The sequence below is a fragment of the Platichthys flesus genome, chromosome 19 (assembly GCF_949316205.1).
Source record: "Platichthys flesus chromosome 19, fPlaFle2.1, whole genome shotgun sequence".
Taxonomy (NCBI): domain Eukaryota; kingdom Metazoa; phylum Chordata; class Actinopteri; order Pleuronectiformes; family Pleuronectidae; genus Platichthys; species Platichthys flesus.
The window spans coordinates 4,257,285-4,282,465 of record NC_084963.1 but is presented as its reverse complement, the minus strand read 5'-3'; the positions used below and the strand labels follow the sequence as shown (position 1 = coordinate 4,282,465).

The 25,181-nt window shown below is 45.4% G+C and overlaps 1 protein-coding gene across 5 annotated transcripts in view; it reads right to left on the bottom strand.

The window, feature by feature from the left end:
• Nucleotides 1-1,011: 1,011 nt before the first annotated feature.
• The window catches only part of grin1a (glutamate receptor, ionotropic, N-methyl D-aspartate 1a), a 29,721-nt gene continuing 5,551 nt past the window's right edge, over nucleotides 1,012-25,181 (bottom strand). The window contains exons 3-23 of one of the 5 annotated variants that reach the window (XM_062413377.1): nucleotides 24,878-25,054; nucleotides 21,089-21,151; nucleotides 20,173-20,270; nucleotides 19,959-20,080; nucleotides 18,879-19,053; nucleotides 18,369-18,513; nucleotides 17,298-17,384; nucleotides 16,766-16,901; nucleotides 16,297-16,424; nucleotides 15,366-15,530; nucleotides 14,761-14,879; nucleotides 14,268-14,380; nucleotides 13,546-13,694; nucleotides 13,230-13,387; nucleotides 12,486-12,647; nucleotides 12,103-12,212; nucleotides 11,604-11,749; nucleotides 11,316-11,366; nucleotides 7,575-7,601; nucleotides 6,760-6,870; nucleotides 1,012-3,014 (exon numbers count right to left, since the gene is read on the bottom strand). In XM_062413377.1, the coding sequence (XP_062269361.1) occupies nucleotides 2,946-3,014; nucleotides 6,760-6,870; nucleotides 7,575-7,601; nucleotides 11,316-11,366; nucleotides 11,604-11,749; nucleotides 12,103-12,212; nucleotides 12,486-12,647; nucleotides 13,230-13,387; nucleotides 13,546-13,694; nucleotides 14,268-14,380; nucleotides 14,761-14,879; nucleotides 15,366-15,530; nucleotides 16,297-16,424; nucleotides 16,766-16,901; nucleotides 17,298-17,384; nucleotides 18,369-18,513; nucleotides 18,879-19,053; nucleotides 19,959-20,080; nucleotides 20,173-20,270; nucleotides 21,089-21,151; nucleotides 24,878-25,054 (2,511 nt within the window). In that variant the 3' untranslated portion in view covers nucleotides 1,012-2,945. The remainder of the gene's footprint in view (nucleotides 3,015-6,759; nucleotides 6,871-7,574; nucleotides 7,602-11,315; nucleotides 11,367-11,603; nucleotides 11,750-12,102; nucleotides 12,213-12,485; nucleotides 12,648-13,229; nucleotides 13,388-13,545; nucleotides 13,695-14,267; nucleotides 14,381-14,760; nucleotides 14,880-15,365; nucleotides 15,531-16,296; nucleotides 16,425-16,765; nucleotides 16,902-17,297; nucleotides 17,385-18,368; nucleotides 18,514-18,878; nucleotides 19,054-19,958; nucleotides 20,081-20,172; nucleotides 20,271-21,088; nucleotides 21,152-24,877; nucleotides 25,055-25,181) is intronic. The other 4 variants (XM_062413373.1, XM_062413374.1, XM_062413375.1 and 1 more) reach the window with 4 other exon arrangements.

Genomic DNA, 25,181 nt, shown 5'->3' with positions numbered 1-25,181 from the left:
GTAATCATTAATCTTTGTTGGGGGAAACAAGGCCCAGAGAGAATGTGGCCTGTTGTTGAGCTGCATGTTGTTGTCATGCTGGATTTGCATGTGAATGAAAAAAAAAACACAGACTTGCAAATTGCAAACTCGGTAGAGAGTTTATGAAAATTAAGTTTTCTCCACAGACCTACACTTTCTTTTGTAAATGTAAATAAATTTTTTTGGGAAATGAAGATCGCCCCCTAGTGGCTGTGTGTAGTTTATATAAATCCCGCTTCCCCCATGTTAGCAAGTGGGACATGGACCAAATCAAGGTACAGGTCATGTGAGCTTTTTCTCGAAAAGTTTTCACTCTTCGTTAATTGGTGTATAAACACGATGGAATGTCCTGATTCACGATTGGTCGAGCGCTTGGCCAATCGTGAATAGTGGGAAGTAGAGACACGTATTTCATCTTCATTTATAGTCTCTGATGTGCATGGTTCGTAATCCCCAAGTTTAATAAGGTTTATACAACTCTTCTAATAGTAGGTCTCAGGAAAAGAAAGAAAATCGAATTTCCAGAGTAAATAAGAACGTCCAAACCCAAATGAACCAACATGGACATGAAGGCTGCAGCTGCTCGGAGAAGTTTGGGGCTGTTAATTAACAGTCCTGTCTCCAATAATAAATTAAATGACCGGGAAATTACTCTCAATCTCTTGTGTGAGATCGAGGCTCCATCATGCTCTGCTGGACCGTGAGATGAAAAGTGTCCGTCTTTGCCAAGAGCAGATCAGACCACCTGCTGGGAAGCTGGCTGGCAAAGATGAAGCTTCCCCCGTGTGAGCAGCACTCTCTCTCTCCATTAGTGATGAACTGGAGCTGTGAAACAAATATGTTGTGTTGCTCTGTGATCGCAACACTTTTCAAATCTCAAAAAAGTTTTTAACTTTTGTTGACACAGACTCGTCATCTTCCATATGCAGTATTTTGCGGTATTTGGCCCCCAACACAATAATTGGATTGAATGAGACTTGGATTCATGGATAATGTGAAGAAACTGTTGGTTTTAATCCTTAAATAATTAGATGACAGAGTTATTAGAGTCCGCAATTTAAGTATATTTTATTTACAATTGTATAAACAGGATGATTCAATGCAATCTTTACTGGAAAAAGGTAAGAAAAACAGGCAATTTCTCCCTTTAGGGGTTTTGTCTTTGTGTGTGTGTGTGTGTGTTGTGTGTTGTGTGTGTGTGTGTCAGTGTGTGTTAATGCATGTCTGTGTATCACGGCTGTATTGTTTAACTATAACATAGGACATTCTCAGCCGCAGTCATCAAACGAGCGCGGTACAATCTCCCCAGCCCCGTCTACACTGGACATAAGACTCTTATTTACATTTCAATCGACCGAGGCGCAGCTCAGCTCACTGAACACGGCCACGACACGCATCCCGGAAAACAAACTAAAATACCAATAAGAAGACAGAAGCATGCACGGGCTGGAAGGAGAACAGGATCAGAAGCAACGTCTCGGGTTTCAAGTTCAGAAACCAAAAGGTGTTTTAAAAAGTGTTATTTTGTTCTTTCTTTTTAAAAAGACTGTAAACACAATTTCTCGATAAAGCGTTAAAAAGAGATTTGTGCAATTGAATCAAGTGGAGAAGTTAATACATCAGACCGATGTCATAGTGGTTCTGTTCTGGGTAAGTCAGCAGCTTTCGGTTTGGGAGACCCCTCGACGTAAAGTGCTCTTCAGTGCCAGACACCAGGAAGGGTGGTGATAGTCTTTGTAAACCGACAGCAGTGGTTTCTCAGATCCAGAAGCTGGGAAAAGGCCTGTTTTTGCATCTAACCAACACCTGCACACAAAGCTGCAGGCTGAGCAAAGCTTTCGATTCACTCAGGCTCCTTCTTGTAAAAGTCCTCCCCAGGAGGTTTTGCAAGAAAGACTGAGTTCTGGTTGGGTGAAAAACCTGGCCCCCTGATGCAACCCCTTGGAGACTGGAAATGAGAAAGTGTGCTGCGGCAGGAGAGAGGAAGAGAGAGGGCGTCCCCAAACACAACGTGGCTTGTAGCTGCATGTCAAACTATTTCGGACTTAAACTAAGAAAAAAACGAAACAAAAGAAAACACAGAAGCCTTACGTAACGGTTTCAACAGACGAATGATGAAACTTCACCTGCTATAAATAGAATTAAAGCTAATCAGCCGAGTTCCTGCCAGAAAAAAAGAACACATGCGTTTTGGGAGATTGGTGCAAGATTAAATACGAGAAACAAATTCTATATGTTGAAAATAACACACATCGATATCCTCATTCAGATACATAAAGCTCTTATACAAGCACACACATGCTTCCATTAGACAAGATTAGTCATATTCTCTTTGTTAGTGCCATTATTAGTGTTTCCCATCCTCGTCTAAAAGTGTATATTAAAAACACAAGTACTTATTAAAAAATACTTTGAAGCTTATACAGTCCGCCTTCTATTGCAGTACATGTTGTTAAGAAATATTAAATATTACTATTGGTATCCAGGCCCTAATTATAAGTGATATGTAGAGAACAGTACTGGTTTGAATCCCTTAACGTTAACCAAACTGAACCTGGCTTGCTAAATGCTATACAGCTGCGGAGGAACTTAGATAAACACCCAACATTAAGTAAATCTGTGAGTAAAAGGACGGAAACAAGGTTAAATAAGTTGGCGGATAATATACAGAAGAGTTGTAGATGAGTCTGATGGGTTCGTCAGTGCATGCTCAGGGATCTATGTAAAGAATAAAAAACAAAGGTGCAAATTCAGTTTTCAGCCTCTTCTCCAGCAGGCGGTGAAAAAGAAAAGCTTTTGGCCTTTTGAAGGGAACAGGGGGAAAGGTCTCCTCCTCTCCCTCCTCCTTCCTCCTTCCTCCTTCCTCGTCTGGTTTCCTCTCTCCTCGGGGGGGGGGGGGGCTGACCTCAGTGGCTCCCTCGCTCCTACACCACGGTGCTGACAGACGGGTCTGACAAGTTGAGTTGGCCCGTGATGTCAGTGGGTGGGTACTGCTGCAGAGGTGAAAACAAATGGAGGGAAAGAGCAGACACATGACAAGATGTCATTTCTGGGCAAGAGACAGCATTTATTTATTTTTTGCATCATTATTCCTTTAAGTTAACGTTAATTTAGATTTTAAGAACCAGAAGAATCCATGTACCCTTTGTTCTTTTGGTTTTTCTGTTTCGAAACCGGAGTCATGAAAACAAAAACCTGGCGTCGTTTTTTTTTTTTTTTTGACAACCAGAGCAGGAAAACAGTATAACAAAACCTCTTGATTTCAAAATCAAATCAAAATCTATAATTTCAACATTATAGAATGTGGCAGTGCCTGGAGAGAGTTGTTTACCGGCTTGAAAGCTGACTTCACTAAAACACTTATCTATTCTGCTCCTACATTTCCATTGATGGATAAAACAAACTTAAATCACTAGGTTATATTTCTGTTTTCCATTTTTTCCATTTTGGATTGAAAACAATTTTGTAATAACAGAAGATTATTTAATGTTTTTCTCTTTAATCTGTTTTTTCTAGTTCTGGTTTTAAAACAGAAAAATAGACATTCTTTTTGTTGTTTTTTTAAGATGCGGTTGCGATACAGAAAAAAACAAAGGACGAAAGGTACACGGGTTCTGAAGCAGGAGGTTTCTCTAGCCCGCCTCAGGCAGACCTCAGTTTCATTCTGACATCCATTTGAATTAGATTTTGGAAGCAGTCTGCCTGAGGTGGGCTAGCTGGGCGCAGACGTAAGGCCCCTGAGAGCAGACAACAGCAGATTTGAATCGGGCATCATTTAGTTGTATATTTGTCTTCTCAGCCCTGGGTGATCATGTTCTGCCCTGGATAGAGAGCGGGACAGCTCATTCATCTTCCCCGCAGCCATTTCTACTCGTGCAGACTTGGGCGGCTCGTCTAATTTTAGCATCTGGGTGCAGAGAAGATGAGATTTTTGGGCCGATTTCAAAGTGCTGTTGTGTGGGATCTTACGTCGCGTCCCCACTTCACTGTGCTTCTTTCAAAGCGGAGTGCGTTGAATTGTAGGCGTCTGCGGTGATGAGAGGGAAACCGCATCCCGGCTCCATGCAGGTGCTCAGTTTCTATGGCAACAGTGATTTTTCTTTTTTATTGCCTCCGAAGTCTTTTCAGTGTTCGACAGCAGCGAGCCACGTTTGCACGTATCGCTGAAGAGGCTTGTTTCTCTGCTAACGAGCAAGGAAATTAGAAACCTGATGAAACAATGCCTCATTAGACGCTGTGAATAGAGTCAAATGCTGGAGAAATAGAGAGGATTCGGTGGAATTGCTTCATCATTTTGGGAAATTGGGGCGGAGCAGCAGAGTCGTCTGCATTATGCTTTTCATAATCCAACTTGATTTTCCAACAGGCCACTCGTAATCCTGACTCAGCGCTTTGTTGGTAAAACCGGTTTCACAAACCTTTGGTTGGAACATTAAATGCATAACAAATAAATATTGTTGCAGAACCAGGACAGGGAAGAGTCTTGCTTCTGTTTTTACACATCTCACAAAGATTTTAATTTTTTGTATTTTCTCAATTAGGAGGCAAGATCTTTGAATTTTGTCGCCTCTCACTTTAGAGCCAGTGTATTCAAGCATGTGAGCTTTAGAAGCTGTTTGTGATGCAACTAACATGCTGACAGATGAGGCAACATCCAGACCCAATCGTAACAAGTGGAAAAATTGTTGGATGTTGCTCATCTCCTTGACCGCGAGTTGCATCATCATCATCATCATTATCGTGTGGCTTAAAGCCCCCTCCATAATGTCTTGTACCTTGAGGACCTGCTAACAGCGCACCCTACTGGGGGTCAAGTGGACCAGCAAGAGAGAGACACTTCACTCACATCACAACCACAGTTAATGCTTATAACGCTACTGATTCTAAACATGTGGCACGATGAAAATTAAAAGGATTAATTTCTACTTGTTCTACCGTTTCTACGACAGTTAGAGTAGTCGGCATGCTGGCGGAGGGAGAGAGGAGCAGTGTGGCATGTGGGTGAGGGACACTGACACTCAAGTCCATTTATATCCATTAATATATAAAAGAAGAACATTTATATAAAATTAAAATAATGGTCAAAGACTGAAGATGGTAAATATTGGTAAGTAGAGCATCTTTTTTTCGTAGCGATACTTAAAGCTGTATATATATATATATATATATATATATATATATATTTATATATTTATCCACTAGGGGTCCAGAACCAGCATCTGAACCGGGTGAGCAATGGTGATTCCATTCTTCTTCTCTTCAAACAAGACCAAATCAAATGAGAAACCTCCCGGGAAGAAGAGAGGTGGTTTGGCTAAATGTGAAATATCCCGCCCCAATAAAAGAGAAAGAGAGAAAGACAGGAAAGCAAATAATAACACCCAGATAAATATCTTTACTGTGTGACCCGTGAGCTCGGGCTCCATCTCCCCTGAGACCCACATTGAAAAACAGTGTTATTCCGGAAGCCTCTCTTTCCTTGAAGGTGTCTCTGCCATATTTCCAGAGATCTAATGTCCTTATTTATGTTTTTTTTATTCTAGAGGCTTGTTCCATATTCGCCCGGTGAAGCAGCTGGGGACAATGACCACGGGTCACTGGTCTGTCAGGGCACTGGGAGCTTGTGGAGCAAAACCTCCCAACCGCAACACACAGGGCTTTTTATCTGAACTGTGAAGGCGTGAAGAAAACCTGACACTCTCATTGTGCTGCCACAAAGGAGTCAAGCAACAAAACTGGTGTAAAAACGCAATTTAGGGGAAATAGAAAAGAGCTTGTGCTTGAAACACAATGAGAGTCTGAGGCTTCACAGAGTTTGAAGCCAGTTAAAACACGAGAACAGCATTTTCACCACCTGAAAATATTCCCTGAAAGAGGCATGCACAGGTCAGAGCACGAGGACACTGAAAAATAAACAAGAATCATGACAAATAAAAATATGACAAAGCAAAAAAAGTAATTTGATTAATTGGAATCCGTGAGTGTAACCCTGTTGATCAATAAGACATCATATTAGTTCTTCTTCTCAGGAGGACTGGCCGTCCCGACGACTACCTTGAAAGATGGGAAAAAGAAAAAAGACAGAACACCAGCGCATGCTTTTCAAACCAAAGGCAAACCAACAGCGGCGGGATTTGGTGCAAAGAAAGGTGGAGATATACGAAATATCAAGCAATCAAAGAGACAGGACGCAAACATGTAAAGACACAAGTTGATGTACAGTACACACACCACATCGCCACCAATTAGGACACAATCGCCAGAACCCACGTCCAAACCAGCGGCACGGAGGAAGAGCAGCCCAAGACAAAACACCACTGGCAGACTTCCTTTTGCTTTTGTCGCCCCCCCCCCCCCCCCCAGTCCCGCAGAAGCCACTATATCCCACCAAAAACAAAAAAAAACCTGGACACGTGGGACGCCTGCTCCCTGGCCTATCCTGAGTTCCTGCACTGATGCCCTCCGGCCTTTAGAGGAGCTACAGATGCGAGATGGTGATGGCTGATCGATGGTGAGACGGACAGACACGTGGCTGAGGCTGCGGAGACGCGTGGAAATGGGTGAGTGGAGTATGGGTCTCTGTCGCGGCCGGTTATGGGGATGTTGGCAGAGTGGACAGAGAAAGAGGACGGAGGAAGAGACAGAGGAGGAGGAGGAGGAGGAGGAGGAGGAGGAGAGGAAACGGAAAAAGAGACGGAGGAATAAACAAGGGAAGATGTCGCTTCTTCGTCTCCTTACCGTGTCTTTGGAGGACCTACGTCTCTTGATGCTGGAGGCCAGGTTGGTACTGATGGACCTAAAAGAGGCTTTCTTTTGGGGGTCGGGCTCTGCTCTACCACTTTTCCTATCCTATAATGAATATATTTAGACACATTATTCATGTTCTCTGGCTGGGGTGACAACCGGGGTTCCAGTCTCACCCGTGCTCTCTTCCCACCACAACCACCACCACCACCACCACCCCAGTAAATGACCTTACTGTGTATTGTCTAAATAGAGGGAGGGTCCTAGTGAGAAAGATTACAGCACTTGGAAGTGTGATATGCACAAAGAGGGAGAAAGAAAGGGATACAGCCTGTTAGAGAGTGGAAATATCTGTTCAGGCTTGATGTGAGGGCTTCTGCATTTTGATGCCAACACAGGAACTGTACGAGATGTCACAGTTTGACCCTTAGAAATGTGCACACACACTGACTTGACCCCTAGAAATGCATTGAAATGAGTGATGGCTAGTAAAGATGTCAGTGGGTGTGATCTGAAATACGCTGGATTAAAGCCTGAACACACACTTGACAGTTGAAAGTTCAACTTGAAATGCCAAACATACCCTTTAAAGATATCTGGGATCTACTCGGTACTCGTTCTGACAGTGCTCAGAGTAGCTTCCCGTTAAGAAATAAAGAAAAGAAGCTGTTCCCTGAGAAGATATTGAGCCAATTTCTGTGCCCTCCCTCCGCTCATAAACCGTCAGAGTGCCCCACAGCTACTCTCGGCACAATAACTGCGTGTTGGTGTGCGAAGATAAAAAAAAACTCATATTAAGGTATTCTTACATCCTGAGTCTCTAGAGAGGAAGAGGGCTGCATAGGGGGAGAAAAGAAAAAAATGAAATAAATTTCCATCCACTTGATCGTTATTACTTTAAAGAAGAATCCTTATAAGCAAAAGCCCCAAAAAAGGGTGGATATATCAAAAAGAACGAAAGAGGAAAAACTAGCAAAGCAAACATCCACATCCAAAGCCAGGCAGGTACTAAAAAGTCGAGAAGCTTCAGTATCAAGAGGCCAGTAAAATGCATATCAAGGAGGGAAAACAACAGCGACAAATGTCAGTAATTAAAGCCCATTTAGAGTCATTATACCTGAAAGCGGTATAACGGAAATTCACCCCACACACAAGGGAATGGGATGGAGAATGAGAAAGAGTGCAAGAAAACAAAAGATTGAGGAGGAATGGTTTCTCACTGCTGCTGCAAAAACAGGAGAGATTAGCAATTTGTTTGATTTCAAACAGGCTAAATGTTTTAAAGAAAGAAAGCAGCTCTGAGATGGATGTTCGTCAAGAATAGGTGGAGGAGGAGGGAGCGGTAGCCCTGGGGGCGGGCGGGGCAGTGTGGTGTGAATTTCAACATGCCGAAAAAACATCTTTATGGATGAAGGGAAGGAATAAAAAAGGGGGAAAAACTTAGAATAGGTAAACACAAAACAAATAGCATGACAAATCAATCCTGGCCAGCACTGGGCCCCCGCAGTGCATCCTTGTTCATCAGGTCACATGACCAGGCTCTTTTAGGGTACGCTCGTACCGCCCATCACGCCGCCAACCTGCGCTCTCCTCCCACAGCCCTGAAGACATGAGGTCAGGCGGGGGGGGCAGGCACTAGCTGGCGTGGAGTGGAGATGAAAGCTGGCACAACATCACTTGATTTTAGAGAAGGTAATAGAATATAAAATGATTTGTTTTCCTGTTGGAAGACGACATTTCATGTTAGTAAATGGTGAAATTCAGCCTGTGCAACTTTTCGTCTTGATTCAGATAAAAAAAGGAAGGAAATCAGTTCCAAAGTGAGGTCAGTGCTCTTCTTCTAACGGTCGGGCTGCAGTCTGGTTGCTCTGATCCCTGATGAGGTGCTGCGTGTGCACAGCTCCGGCCATGCAGTGCATGCTGGTCCGTCGGATGAAGCGGGGCATGGGACTTGCAGAGTGTGGAGGAGGAAGCCGCCTGTTTCACGTTGGAATCACACGAGCAACCGCAGAGCATCGTCGTACATCATCGTTATTATCGTCCGTCGGGAGCGGAACTGCGACAATTTGTTTTCAATCCCAAACGGACAAATCTTTTTTAGCTCAGACGGTGCACTTCTGAATGACGTCAGCTTTTTAAAGGGGAAGCCACAAGCCACACATGTAGCCTCTCAGGGATGTAGAGGTCAACACAGCCTGAAGAGTCTGATTATAATCAATTATATGACGCATTTAAAAGGCGACCAAAATAAAATGTCCTGTTAATTGTGGATTTCTCCTGGTTTGAACATTGTTAAAATATTATGGATAATGCAGTATACAATTCATCTAAATATATAATATCAGTGTAGTTGTTTTTAAATATCTTAATAAAGAATTCCTACATATTATATCTTTAATTTGCCAATTTAGTTACGCATCAATATGAATCCAATACTAACTCTGGGTTTGATCTCCATCATATTAATGCACCATTATGTTCCCCAGCTTGTTCTTTGTTTTGTACTGGACATTAAAATCATCCATTGCTGAATTAGATATAAAACTTTGTATGATATAAATAATGAAATTAAATGATAGAGATTAAATTAGCTTTAAAAGGCAGCTAAATGCTTAATGTACTCTCTGAGATTCAGTCGGTCTTCTCCCTCTACATCTCTGTGGCTTCAGATTCTAAACGGTCTCAGAAATGAAGCTCGAACATTGCATGCACCTTAGATAATTAACTTTTATTCCGAGGGCGCCTGAGCATCAACGACATGGTGGAGATGATGTCAGCCAGCGGGGGATGAGTTGTGTACTAAGTGAACAGATTTCACTTAGTCAGAAGTGCACGCACTCTGAGATTAGATCGTTCATGTTGAAAGGTACGTGGGTGCACTGTCCTCTGCAGTGCTCTGCATCGCACACCGACCTGAGGCAGTGTTAGCACAGAGCCACGAACACACATCCGGGTGTAAGCAGTCGAAACGAGGCTGACGATGGGACTCCAGGTCTCACTGAGGAAGGAGGGGGCAACACAAACTGAGAACTTGGACTTTATCCATCGTGCGGAGTTTGTGTCCTACATAACCAAGTTGTCATTTGGAGTTTGTGCAAATCAGATCACAGTGAGTAATCAGAGCAGCAGCGCACGCAAACAGTCTTAATAAGATCCCGGAGTAATGTCCGCACGGAACAGAACAGATTGTATTAGCTGGACTCCGTGGGCTCCCTCTGTGCCCCTTGCATCAGACCCTATTACAACGGTTATAGTGAGAGCAGTGAAGATTGTGTGTGTCCTTTCTTTTTGCTCGAGGGTCCACGGTGACGGTCGATGAGCCGGATGAACATGCATGAGCTGTCTGTGTTCAGCGGAGCAGAGGAATCAACATGATCACCACCATCATGGATCTAAATGCGCTGGTCTGAGAGCAGTTTAGTGTGTCCCTCTCCTTTCTCAGTGTTGCCCACCCCCCCTGCATGCATTTCCCTGCTGTGTGCACCTGTGAGACCGAACATACGAAGACGCTCAAGTCAGTTACGTACAATAGTCAGGTCGATGGCAGACACTCTCTGGAGGACACGGATTTGCTGACAGGCACTTGTGATTTATACTGTACCTTCCTGTCACTACTCAGCAGGGCCAGGACCCTGAGCTTTACAGAGAGGCAGCAGATGGGCTGCACACATCACTGACTCTCAGGAATCAAACCATAAAGGGTGGAGGGACGGAGCTGTGAGTGTGGGCGCGGGAGAGAAGCTCCAACACTTTGTTTGATTGCATCGGAGCACAGCGGAAAATCATGTTCTTCTCTGGAACATGGAAGAGGGCGGTTCACTCAAATTAAAAACGCTAAATTCTCATTTACTTGGTGTATCTCATCGTGCAGGTGGCTTTGAACAACAGGCGTGATTTGGTCTTCCTTGATTTTATAGGTTTGTTGGCAGAAAGGTCAAATTCCTGGCTCGTGCAACCAAAACTATTTGCATGACTTGACACCACAAAGCACAAGAAGAATTTGATAACATGCACTTTTTAAATTTGGGAGAACTGACCCTTAAATCCGATGCCACTGTGTTGCATGAAGCCTCCGGCGTGCACATGTTTTACTCTCTTTACTTGTTGTCGCTCAGTGGACACCACACTGGTTAAGAACACACAGTGTGCACTCTAGCATGACGCAGTTACACTGACAATACTGGGAGAGTCACTTCTGTGCAATTGTGCCAGGGCATTGATTTTACTCTTCATGCTCTACTTGTGTTTCCTGCCCCTGGCTGTCGTTAAAATATGATACGATCAAAGAGCATCACCCGTACATCAATCACTGTATCACTGTAGATTTATCTCCTTTCGTTGTCTTTCCATGTCCACTTCATCTGACCTTATGAAGCGTTAGAAGCAAGGCAGCAGCTTAGAACTACTAGTTCATGCCATGGCCATGGAAGGTGGGGGCTTGAACCTGATGTCCATCGTGTTGGTGGGCCACAAAGCCAGTTATCTTATCGTTAGTCTAACAGCAAGAGGTGATATGAGGTGGAAATGGTCCCTGCTATTTCGTTACATACTAATGAGGGCGTCCCGGCCATTGCTTGACTTCCAGAGGCGTCCTTAGTGTCCTGCAGGCACACACAAGACACACAGGCGCTGTTGGCCTCTTGAGACTCTGAGGCCCTACAGGGTGGCCGCTTGCAGGACACGACGACAACGGAGATCACGGTTTCTCATGTGGCAACGTGGCAGTTTGACCACCAGTGGTGAAAAAGAAAAGGTCCTAGAAATCAACCTCCATAGGGTCTTTGCTGGCTCCTTGCACCCAAGTTTAGGCCCTCCCCCCCAAGTGTGAGCATTCCTACCTGCAGGTTCTTCCTCCAAACATTGACGGCCGCAAAGGCCAGCTGCATCTGCTTCCTGCGGGCGTCTTTATGCCGTTTGTAGGCGATTTCGATGAAAATGAGGAAGATCCCGGCGGCTATGCCTCCAGCCACCAGCATGAAGACACCTTTCCGGGCGGGGCAGACGAACAGAGACAAAGCAGAGAGAGGGACATGTCAGGTGGTGGTCAACAACTCCGCTTCCACTCAACATGACTGCAAGGTCTGCCCATCATGCCCAGTGGTCGCCCTCAACCAGCACGTACTGACCACAGCAGCTGAAAACCACATCATACTAATAGACCACACCCACAAAGTCATAGCACTAGATACTGAATACCACTCTTCCACAGAGAACCCACGCCGACACCAAAACAATGATTTTGTAAAGGTATTGGACAAAAAAGGACTACAGTACCTTACCACTGCAGTTTTTGTCCAATCACTTTTTAACGCTTTCGCTACGCCATGAGGACCATACCTGCCATGTTTTCAAAGGTGAGTGTGGCTGGGGCATTGCTCCTCGAGTCACACTCCTGGTATCTCACCCAGGTTTTATCTAGGTCTTCCATGAAGCCGTTCTCATGAGAACTGCAAGGGGAGAGAGGTGACAAAGTTAATACAGGCCGCGGTGGGCAGGATAACCAGAGCCGCTCACTCCCAGATAGCAACATAAATGAAAGACGTGCAGAGACAAATAGACAGACAGACAGACGGAGAGGGGAGATCCAAAGAAGAAGATGTGACATAAGGCAATGTATTGGGCGGCTGTAACTGGTCGATACCTGACCAGGAAATCAAATTAACAAGAAACCAAAATTAGAAAAAAGTCATACGAGTAAGGCAGCTTCTGCTGGGACAGACCTGAGAATGGCCAGGGACACATTCTGTTTCCAGGGGCTGTCCTTGCGCATGCCTATGCCAAAGCCCGAGCGGAAAAACAGCTCTCCCGTGGTCACCAGGTCGCACTTCTGCGAGGCTTCAAACTCCAGCACCGCAGAGTCCCAGATGAAAGCATGCAGCTTGCTGTGGGGGAGGGGGAGGGGGGAGGCGGGAGGAGGAAGGTGGGAGGAGGAGGAGGAGGAGGGGAAGGAGGGGGTTACGGTGCAACAGTACAATGATTAACATACATAATTACAGCTTCCAACCCCCCTCTCTCTCTTTCTCTCTCTCTTGCACACCACATCGTGTGTCATTCGGCTTTTACCAGCAATCGCTACCGTTGCTTACGACCCAAATGAAATCCAATGCCTGATGGGTGAGGGGCGCGTCCCCCATCGGGCTCCCCCCATCTCAAAGATGCTCGTCTGGGTACCACCTGAAAAAGGGGGCTGCTCCACTCAATGTTAGCTCGATCTCACACTGGTGTCAGTGCTGTTGACACGTCTACACCTGCCGCTGTCCCTGTCCTGGCCGGGCGATGGGCCTGGATCAGAGGGAACGCCGCAGTAAGACCTACATCCTCCGCCTGGTCCGGAGGTCCATGTCCCCCCCACCCAACCACCCACCCACCCTCAAGCTGACTGGACTGACCCTGGCCTCTGTGTCTGATAGGTCGAGCAGCCGGCCGACCCTAGGTCTGGTCGGCCCGGCCTGGCCGAGACTCACTTGTCACGCACGGCCTGGATGGCTTCGGCGGCACTCTCATAGTTGTGCTTCTCCATGTGGCGGTACATGGTGCTAAGCTCCACCTGCCGCCGGAAGTAGATGTCCACGGAGCTCTGCTTCACCGTGGCGTAGATGAATTTGTCCGATGGGTTTCTCAGCTGCGAAAAACAGAAGGAGGAGGGAGGAGACAGTCATGTGATGCCTGTTAATAACTTCCAGCGCTATATAAGAAATAGTTTGACATAATTTTTGCATTTCTACGAATACAAATGTTGTTGTGTGTGATGGTATGGGGCGAACACCATACTCTACACACCCTTGGGTCATTGATGCCGGTGATGCGCTCCTCAGGCCGGTCCAACACCAGGAAGGCAGCCAGGTTGGCAGTATAAGAGGCTACTATGATCATAGCAAATCCGGCCCACACCATACCCAGGATTCTCGCTGAGAAGCTGCGCGGCGCACCTGTTGTGAGGTGAGCTCAAGTTTTAACCTTCAGCTCTGTCATTTTCTACTTCAAGTCAGATAAGTGAGGTTGTTAGTTGCATACCTCCATTTCTAAAAATTACCACTGAGTATAGCTGCAAACAGAACAGTAAATGTTCTGTTTGCAGCTATACTCAGTAGATAGTCAAACAATGCAAACCCACATATGACAGAAAAGTTTCAACAAAACGTGAACCTAAAGAAGTGACCTAGAAAAACATATAACCCACTTAAATATCAAACAGGAAAAGGAAACTCTTGAAGGCAAAGGAATCGAGGGAAGTCAACAGGTTTAAACTGAATCAAAGCCTGTTTGTGCTAAAGCTGAGTTGAAAGGAAAAAAGTTGTCATCCAATAACGAAAAACTCTTGCAGCTGAAGACACAACCGACACGTTTTTTCTTTTATAAATCTGCAAGACTGTGAAGGGATCAAAGGTTCTCGACAACGTCCCACTGTTCTGGGACAAAGGGACATTTACTGCTCAGTGAGAGACGATTTGTTAGTTTTCAGTTATGACTCTTTTTTCTTTGTCAAGTCGCTCGTGTCTCACCTTCTCCTATTCCGGAGTTCAGCAACACTCCCCAGGAGAACCACATAGCGGATGACAAGGTGAGGGCGTCCTCTTCTTCTTCTTCACTGTTCACTTTAAATCTTCCAAACGGGCTAGAGTGGAGAAATTGGGAGGGTTGCAGGAGACATGGTGAGAAATGGCTGAGAACCTGCAGAGAGGGAAAACCCTGGCAGCCCCAGGCAGGGAAGGGAACTGGCCGAGAGCAAGCAAAGCGAGAGGGAGACAACGTCCACAGAAAAGAAAAGCAGACAAAGACGGGTGGCACAGGGACGGAGCGGTGGGATGGTTGGAGACGATCTTCACCTCTGTCTGCCTCCGCGTCCACACGGAGGGAAGATCTGCAGCGCTCAGGAGTGCAGGTACACACACGCACACCGATTCAGTCATGAATAGACAGACGTGAACACACACATGGGCACACGTTTACACACACACACACACACACACACACACAGACAGGTCCCCCTTGTACCTGAACCGGTCTAGTAGGTAAAGCATCACCGCCACCACATGTACCGATAGACCCACCAGCAGCCACAGCGTGCTTTGGAACGGCTGCATGAACGAGTCCAGTGTGCTGCGAGGAATTTCCTGAAAACACACAACGCAGGGCAATACTGATTAATCAGAATCAACTGTAACGATTATCTTACATTTTCATATCGCAGACAAACATATAGGAAATATTTCCTTTTATAGTTTTACTAAACATTTCTGAAGCAGATTTGAAAGTAATTTTCCTAACTAACATAAATACCTTGAATGTATGCAGTGGCTACATGTAACACAGTTTCTTTACTTTGTTATTGTACAAAAGTTAATTTTCCATGTATCTGTACACAAGTAGATTTATTTTAGGGTACTTTTTTACTTTTATAACATTATATAGCTTCAGTAAATATCTGTACTTTCACTAAAATACAAAGATAGGAGGAGAACGGCTCCCAGCTCCCTACCCGACCCTCTGAGTCATAAGTGGTGTAGATAATGGATGGATGGAGGGACAAGGTTTTTGTTTGTGTGAAATAACAGGTTTGCACACATCTGATGTGATGGAGCAGCAAACAGGCCACTTACCTTTTTAACGAGGATTGTGAGGCCTTGATATTTAAAGGGTTTGGAGAACTCGATGTACTGGGCTCGCTCGTTGTTTATAGTCAGCGGGGCCACGATCATGTCGGCCAGGCCCCCCAGGAGCTCTCCCATCATGCCGTTCCACTCTTTCTTGTTACTGTTGTTCACCTGGAGCCCAGAAAAAGGAAGGTGTTAGAACGAGGATCGGTGAACAACCTGCTGTCGTCTAGACCACAGCATGCGTGCAAGTTTTCAGGATTTGGGTTAAGCCTAGTGGGGGTGGTGTGCTGCACAGCTTTCGAACTGTCTCCGTCTTACGTAACAGACAGATTGCTGTTTTCTAATTAAAATCATGCACTGCACAACACAGCAAGAATCAAATGGCATGCTCGTTATTCGCCTTCAGCATTTTCCGGGGTTAGAATCGAATAGAAACTCCTGCAGGATTTTAAGCTGTTAAAATCACAGGGTTCTGCAGAAGTTTGATTTGTTTCTCTGATTCTATCGTTGCATTAAAGATCGGTTTTCTGACATTTTCCACAGAGAAATAATTCATGGATCTTGACGAATGAGAAATCAGGCACATTTCGAAACATTCTCCTTTTATCAAGTTCAGTGATGTTATGGCCCTTTCAGAATAAAAGTAATGTCAGGGGTGCTGCTTGTCTAATCCTTTTTGTGCAGATATTCAAAAACCGGCTCTTCATCAGGGATAAAATGCAGATTCACCCTCCGGACATTTGACGTCTGCTTATCACTTCACCTCTGAATAGTTAGTGAGATCAAAACTGTTAGTGGAGTAAAATAAAATCATTAAAAACAAGTATTGAAATGTGACATATTGCATGCAACTTGTGCAACGGCATGCAGGATATATGCAGGTTATTATAAACAAATTGTATATATATATATATATGTTGATGTTGAAACTGACCCTCTCCTGAGTTCCGAACTTCCCATCAGCCACCAGATGCACCTCGTAGGTGAAGTTCATTGTCATAGCTAGCTTGATCAGCAGGTCGACGCAGAATCCGTAACAACACTGGGGTACGATTGGGCGACCTGTAAAAAAAACAGCAAGGGTTGCACGTTAAAATCACTCCTGGGGGGAAATGCGTGAGATTTTTGTTTTCTTTAATCCAAAGGCGGCGGCGCACGTAGACTGAACACGGAGGATGCGTGACACACGGTGCACAGCACACAACCACACACACTCGCACTGCACACAACACACAGACAAAAGCATGTCCCAGCACCTCAGCAACCACTCACTCTGAATGGCACACTCAGCTACATGCATACATATATAGATACCTACTGCATATATATGTATGCATCTCCAGTGGGTGTTTGGCGAGTGCAGTAAAAGCACAGTGATAATATAAACGTCCCTGAAGTGTTACCTGGGATGGTCTCATTGGGCCCAGTGCAGATAACCTTTTTAATTAAGACTCCATTCAGTGTCATCTCCTCGTGGCACGTTCCGTCCGGCTGCGTGGGCTTCACGTACACAAACGGCTCCTGGTGGATCGTCACGATCTACAGCAGATGGGGCAGAGAGCTGTTCAGCCGATGGAGCTTGAGCTGATCAATCCCGGAGGACTTCTTGAGCACCAACAGCGAGAAAAATACTCAGAAATATCCCATCAGATTCACAAATACTGTAAGTACACACTCCCCAGATACTCAGGATGAAGGGATGGGTGTAAAAATAGCCTAGGAAAGGCCATTCTGGGGCCCAGGAGAAATCTGAAGAGATACAGCTCATAGCGGATACATCACCACTGCCTTTATTAACATAGATGAGCTTCACTCCTCTCTGAGGGGCGAGCGTTAGCGGGCTGTCCAACGCGAGCACGTCAGCCGCCGTCTCGCACTCGATCCGTGTGGACACGGACGTCACATCGCAGCAGCAGCACAGGGAAGGTACGCTACCTTTAGTCGAGTGGACATCTGGAAGCCCTGCGGTTTCTCCGTCTCTCCTCCGGGCCAGATGATCTTCCGCTGATTGTTCATCACCACCTGCGGGGACGCCACACGGATATAAAGTAATGGAGGTGAGTGCCGACAGAAGGTTGAGCTGCTGATGAGGCTCCAACCCTGGGTGAGCTTCACTAATGAGTCAGCGTTATATAACCACCGCTCAGCGTCCCTTTGATGTATCATGTCGACCTTTGACCTATGTCTTATACCAGAGGGTTTCTCCGATTTATCGTTATTACAGCTATTACCAGGAAAAGCCGGCCAATTTAATAACCACCATTAACCACAAATGGAATGGAATTGAATTAATGGATACTTGATCGATCAAGTGGGAAATGTGACAAAAATAAAAAAGTCATATTAATGGAACATCTGCTGAAGAGGTGAATGAACTGACTTACATTTTTATAACGATATTTACAATTTACGCAAAAGCATCAAACACTAATTTAGTGACGAGTAAACCCAAACAAAAAAGTCTTCTGTGAACGCTTTCCAACTTAACAGGTAACATAACACCCTCCCATGAATCCCTGGTTCCACTGGCCTCAGGCAATAAATCTTTCAAAGACGGCGGCTGTCTCACTTTCAGGAGTGAAACTGACATGAAACTTTAAAAGCGTTCGGGGAACTGTAACACTTTTAAGCCTCATCTTATTTTGTTCTTTAGCCATCTTCTGTCCTCTTTCCCTCCTCTTTCTCTCATCCTTTTAGAATCCATCTGCTGTAAATTGTATGCATGTTTCAATTCATCATGGCAATAAATATTTGAACCCCCCCCCCCCCCCCTGTTCGCACACAGGGTGGTCTTCAGTGAATTGCAGACTTGTCCTCCAGTAAGTGCATTGTGCTATAGATAGAAAACTGGGTCTGCACGTCCGGCATGGATTTAAAAAAAAAAGGAGGATGACACAGTGTGGGTACATTACGACCTACTAATGGGCAGGGAGCAGAAAATAAAGAAGACATTTGACTTCCTATAAAATCCCCACACTTGATCCAACAGGATGTCTCTCTGTTTACCTGCGTTCCGTTGTAGATGCCGACTTGAACTAGTCGAGTCTTCTGGTAGTTGAGGATTCCGTAGTGAGCGTATTTCCTGTCGCCGTCGTCGTTGAACTCCACGCGCCCCGTGAGGCCCTCTGGGTATTTGGATGACATCAGGACCCTGCGGCGAGCGAGCGAGAACGATTACACGTGTGAACGAGCGCACACTTGTTCATGCATGGCTATCGTGTGTCACCTATTAGGGAACGCAGCTGTGCCTTTGATTGGGTATCGCTCAGTGCAGGGCTCTCAAGTCATAGAGCCAGAAAACTGAATACGGATCATTTACGAATTTGACACAAGCTTTTTTTTTACCTGAGAAATTTGAAGACACGTGCGGCTAAATGAAAATCAAGTTTTAAACCATTCCTATAATTTAAACTTTATGTATACAGCACTTTCCCATTAAACGGTTCCTTTTGATATCTTACGAAAAGGAGGCATGAGATCCAGTGACTGACATTCCACCGTCAGATTCGATCTCACCGTTTAAAGAGGGGCCCCGTCTTCCAGATGTTGGTGTTGCCCACGCATCCTCTCGGCGGCTCTGTGATGTTTTCCTTCTCAAACAGCTCCTGGATGGACTGAGCCACCACAGCCACCGCGTCATTGATGTGGGCCGACTCATTCTTGCCGTTGATGAGCTGGAGGCCGATCAGACCTGAGGAGATCGGGCCGACAAACAGACAATCACCAACCTGAGCCAGCGACGGCCTCCCTGGATCCTTTTGCAATGCACACAGTGGGAAAAAAACTTATAGGGCTTTAGACATCCCGAATAAAGGTCAGACATCAGGTGTGTGATCCACGATTGCTGGTAAAATGTCTTGGAATTTAATGATGTGAAATAAACGGATCACTTTTCTGATGTGGCCACCGGTGACCTTTTCGCAGCATGTATAAAGTGGCCCTTGAAGTTGGATCTCTTTTCTTTTCAGTATTGGGACAAAGCATCAGGGAAGGAACAAAAACACACACAAAATAGCACAAGACCTAAATCTAAACCAAGCAACAATCCAACTTCAACTAAGTTTTCTGATTGCAACCAGGTCCATCAGTCTCGCAGACTCCCGGGAGAAGCTGCAGAGGAGGTGGATGAGACGAGACACGGACAGGACACAGAGAAATAATAAAACGCTCGGGGGGGGGGGGGGGGGGGTCTGGTTTGTGTTCAAGTGCCTTGAGGAAGAAAAGACGCTCAACGTTTGTGACCAAGAAAGTGACAAATTATCGTGAGGAACACAGAGATAAAGAGGCTGTTGTGTCTTACCATTCTATCAGTTACCTGTTCCAAACCTCTCCCTTTATAATTCATTAGAAACCAGCGTGTTAATACGGCAGAAGGGCAGAATGAATGAACCTTTGAATAAACCACAAACTGCGTGCGGACACACAACATTTAAACCTTTAAGCGGAGAATGCTTAAACGTTTAAAGGCTCAACACACAACAAACCATGATACAGTTAATCACGTCATCGCTTTCTCTAATCCTCTGTGTGTTATGATAGGCCCAGATAGGGGGGGGAGGGGGGGACCGACTCCTGTGTTCTCCTGGATGAACGTACCGTCTGGCGCCTCGATCAGGGCTTTACCCGACATCTCCCGCTCGCCCACCAGCCACACGTAGCCAGAGCCCGTCATGTTGAGGAAGCGGGCCGCCTTGTACACCGCTGCAGCGTCTTCCTCACTGGAATTGAACACGTTAAAAAAAACAGCCCTTAACCAACCTTGAGCTATTTCTATAGGTTGCACATATCTGGTGGTTTGTGAACGTCTCACCTGGCGGACAGAATGATGACTCGGGCCTCCAGCTCTTTGGCCTCCAGCAGCAGGGCAGTTAAGTTAGTCTCCTGGCTGAACTGGAGGACTTTCTCTGCCTGTGATCGGGGCATAAGAAAGGTCAAGCCAGCTACTTATCCCTGCCTCAGACACCATGCTGCCTTTTTTACCTGTTTGGTTTTCGAGCTTGGCCGATTTTGTTTCAAAACGGAAGACAGAGATAAAAAAAAGGAGAGCGATCCAGGGGAACCGGCTGAACTAAAAAAAACTTTCAAAAATATAAAAGAAAAAGCTTGAAGGGGGGGAAAAAAAAAACTTTTTGCATTTGTTCGCATGCAAACTGAGGGTTATCAAGGCTCCAAAGAAGGACGTGCATGTGTTAGGTAGGGGGGAAGAAGAAGGTCAATGCAACCAGTAACTAAAAACAGGTGGGGGGGAGGGGGGTGAGGGGGACGTTTTCCCCCAACAAAAAAACTTGCTGAAAACTAGGGAAGTGCTCCAGAACAGGAGGAAGTAGCATCTGGGAAACGGCCTCGTCCCACACTACTGGTTCTCCACAAAGGGATGGACTTGCAAACTTGTTTAGTGCGTGAGTGTGTGTGTGTGTTCTGAGTGCATGCATTCCTTTATTAAAGGATAAAATGAAAATGATAAAAAGCGGGGGGAGGGGGGGGGCGCAGTTCACTGATTTCTTTTTTTTTGGTTCACTGGAATGACCGAAAATTATAGATTTTTCATAACAAAATCATTCGTCATTAAAATCATAGGGAAATGTCTCAAAAGTAAAAAATTAAAGAAAACACGTGCTACCAAGAGAGGGACATTTCTGGGTTCGGCTGGTGACTGGTTTGGGCTGGTTTCTAGTTGCTACGTTTGGAAAGTTGGTGGGCGGCGTGCATTGACCATGCAAATATACCTTAGGTCCTCGCTTGTTGTCATAGGACAGTTGGTCGAGGTTTTCATAGTTCCTTTTTTTATTCTGATGAGTAATGTGCACAGAGAAAATATGCAGACACAGAAAAATATTATAAACAGTTGAAAATGGAGGGCAGTAAAGCATTCCAACAAATCTCCACTTTTCTGCTTCAAATTGGGATCTTTAACAGAGGGGCTTGCAAAGAGCAGCAGACGTGACCGAATACCCAGACACCCCAGATGATACAGAACTTAATTCATCATCATCATTGATTCTGTGATTCACCTGCGTCGGTCAGTTATGTGAAATGTTTGTTTCTTCTTTCACGAAATTGTCGGTTAACGTGACACAACTGGAAACGTAGAACATTTCACAAACACAACTGAACTCACACCGTTGCGTCACTACATTTATTGGACGACAAACAAATGTCTAAAACACATCTGGAAATGCAAAAACCGCAGCAACAATCACAGCCGACAAAACATGCGATCAATTCCAAAGAGGGACTTTTCTTGTGCGACATCTATTTACACTAAGAGCAATAACAAAACTTGCACAAGGAAATGTTCACGCTCTCCAGCCATCTGTTGACGTGACATCATTCTGGCCCCGAAGGCTGCAGCTAATTCTCCCCATGCAGTCGTTAGCAACTCATCTGACCAGACACAAATTAAAAGCTTGGAACATTCATCCACTGTAAATGTCTTTTAAATCCATTCAAAACAAATCAAAGAGAAGCCAACAATTAACTCTCTGATTTTCCATCCTACATTGTAATTCCAGCCAATGCTCCAATAGCTGTGTCCCAGTTCGATAATACATGCTCGTTCTAAATTGGTTCTAAGGATGGATGTGTCCACATAAAAAAAAAAAAAAGACAAATATTCAAGCATTCTAAATTGAAAATCCCAGAATTCTGAGTGAACTCTGGGATTATGCTTCAAGGGGAAGCAGCCTGTGATCACTGGTGGAGGAGGATCTTAAAAAATAAGCTTTAAATCTTAAAAAATAATCAGCTTTCCCTTTTGAGAGTTGAAGTCTTTTCTGCGACACAGAACTTCATGAAGACGACACAGTGCTATTCAGCATGCAGTGTTGGATTTGGTCTCCACACTGGACACTGACTCTCTGACTTAATTCAAACACCCGAGTCCTGTGAAGCTCGGAGGAAAGTTTCCTGTCGGGGGGGGGGGGCACAGAGCCATTTTGCAGGAAAACGCGTCGTCTTTCTGCTTCGCCTGGTTTTCTCGCACAGCCGCTTTCCTTCACAGCTCACACCTCAGTGCACTCTGGGCCCGATTCCCTTCCTTCACAAAAGGCGACGCAGACGGTGCATCGGTTAACAGAGCTGCTGGCTGGCGAGCAGATGCACACGGACAAGCTGCTCCGTTCACACCGAGCCGAGAGGCCGCAACACAAGCTGAGGCTCCTGGGAGCTTCCAGTCAGGCGTTTTGGTTCCATTCATTTTAAATTAGGTTACTGTTCCATCCTTTTTTATAAATGAAACCGAAACGCCAAGCTGTCATATATAAAACCACTTACATTTGAAAAATAATAAAGGTTCTGTGGCATTTTAGAAGATGGATGAAAACTGCAGTATATAATGAAAGGAGTGATATCTACACAGTTTTATTCCGTCTGTCGTAACACTCCACTGTGTAAATACTAAACATGATAAAATGAGTGTTTAAGCGTCTCGAGCTTGTAGAATTCCTCTCAGCGAGAACGTTCCGGCAGCACAGCGAACAAACACTCCCTCTCTTTGTCTCGTTCTCCCCGAAGAGTTTTTTCTGAGCGATCTATTTTTGTATCCTCACAGTCAGGCATAAATATTTCATGTTGTGTTGCTCACGGTTGCTCTGTGACTAAGTCCACCGTGTCCTGAGCCTCTTTGCTAGTGTAGGCAGCAGTCCCTCTTCCCCCCCACCCCATGTGACCTCCTGTGTGGAGCTAAAGAATTATAATCATGTAAATTCACAGTGATTATGCAGCACAAATTGGGTGATTGGCGAGAATCACAGCACCCTGTTTCCTGCTGAGAGGATAATGTGTCGAAGCTGAGGATTTTCTGCACGGAAACTAGCATCGTGTCACATCACCTTCCACAGTTCAACCTGCTAATGCATTTACAGATAGAGGTGATTATTCGACACCGTGACACAAAACCCAACAGAGAATAGAAGAGACAATTCATCCCTCTGCTGATGTCGTAGCAAACAGGAGATCTCAGAGCAGAGGCGGAGGTGAGAGGACTGTTGACCCAGGGCAACTCAGCAGGGGGCCCTGGCAAACATCGGAAATATTCTCTGGGCTTCAGCATAAATTTTATTGTGGAGGGATTCACTCAGAGATTTAGGTGAAACGGATCTATTGGAAGAAATTGAATACAAAATAATCCTAGTGATGTGTTACCTTTTGCATTCAGCTGTAACATGAAACTCCACCACTAGGTGTCACTCAATTCTAGACACTGAACCTTTAAAGTACCACAGCAAAGAGGAAAACTTTTGTTAAATTTGCACTTTGTGTCACTGAGTGTGGATCCATGGGAGTGCTCCCACTTGAAGTGAAATCTGCAACCCAGTAGAAGTGAAGGGGTGTGAATCATTTCCGAAGCTGCTGTGGATCAGACTCCAGAGACGCAGATGCTGCAGTTGTCAGTTGGATGAATTCAGCGGATTTAAGGGCTTTTTCATACACACGTCTCTCTGTCAGGCTGCAGGATGTGAGTCAATACTGGATGATGTGACTCATCAGCGTTATCCTTCAAACCGCTTGGATGCGGATGCAAAATTAAACATGATTAACTGAGATGGTGGAAACGTTCTTTCTTCTAATGGTGGTTGTTGATCGAAAGTGATGCCAGTCATTTAAACTGACACAGTTTGCTCTTCAGCTGTAGCTGCCGTCTGTAATACTTCGGTGTGTGTGTGTGTGTGTGTGTGTGTGTGTGTGTGTGTGTGTGTGTGTGTGTGTGTGTGTGTTAGTGTGTGTCATATTCAATGTCTCCTCCGCTTCTGATTTAATTAAATCTCTGAACCAGGACTCATTTGGTTCAGCCACACAATTACAGCAAAGAGCCCCAGAGAGGGGCGAGAATGACACAGAGGGAAGAAGAAGGAGAAGAAGAAGCAAAAGAAAGACATATCCCAAGGTAATTTCATCTTAGTAAATGAATAGATGAAAAATATAGCAACCCCCCCCCCCCTCTTCTCTTCCTCTCTCCCTGCTCCTGAAGGCCATGCATCGCTGCAGTCTCAAGTCTGTTTGGGCTCACAGAAGATCAGCATTTCACTGACCCACATACACAGCTCAGAGCTACACTTAAAATGGATGCATCAGCGGTATCCGGAAAAACTCCATCTCCAGCATCTTGTGAACATGAGTTAGCAGGGAAGCAAGAAAACAACGGCCCCCTCGCCGCACAAGCACCGCGAGGAGAGAAACTCCTGAGTGCCACCGCGGCCGCCCAGTAAGACACGTCCACACACCCCAAGTCTGTGATGGTTTGCAAAGCCCCGTGTTAAAGTCCACTATTTGGCTCCCACTGTGGATAGACACAGGATAATTTGGACTATGGCGGAAAGCAACGTGAAGATGAGCAAATAAACATACAAACTCTTGTCAGATTAGACCACATTAGACGCTGTTGATGTCACTAGGTGTGTTAGCCAATGTTTACACAATGGTGAGAAAGAGATGTTGCCACACAACAGAAAGGAAAACAGTTACATACACAGAAAAAGAAAAAGCCCCCTCGCTCGTGCGCAGCCGGAGCGTCTCACCTTGGTCTCCCTCTCCTCCAGGAGGGTCTCCAGCCTCTTCTGAGCCGCCCGCCCCTCGTGGTCGTCACTCACAATCAGGATGATGTGGTTCCAGTTGAACTCGCGCATCAGGTCGAACCACACGTGCGCCTGGTGGGAGTAGGGAGGGACTGTCCGCAGGAAGGACAGGTGGATGCTCTGAGGAGCAGGAGACGAGGGGATGAGACACACACATGACCAAACTTGACTTTTAATGAATGACTCATCACAAAATGAGCGGAGGCAAGCTCTCCCAAAAGGCAGATTCTGGCCTTTTTAAAAGGTC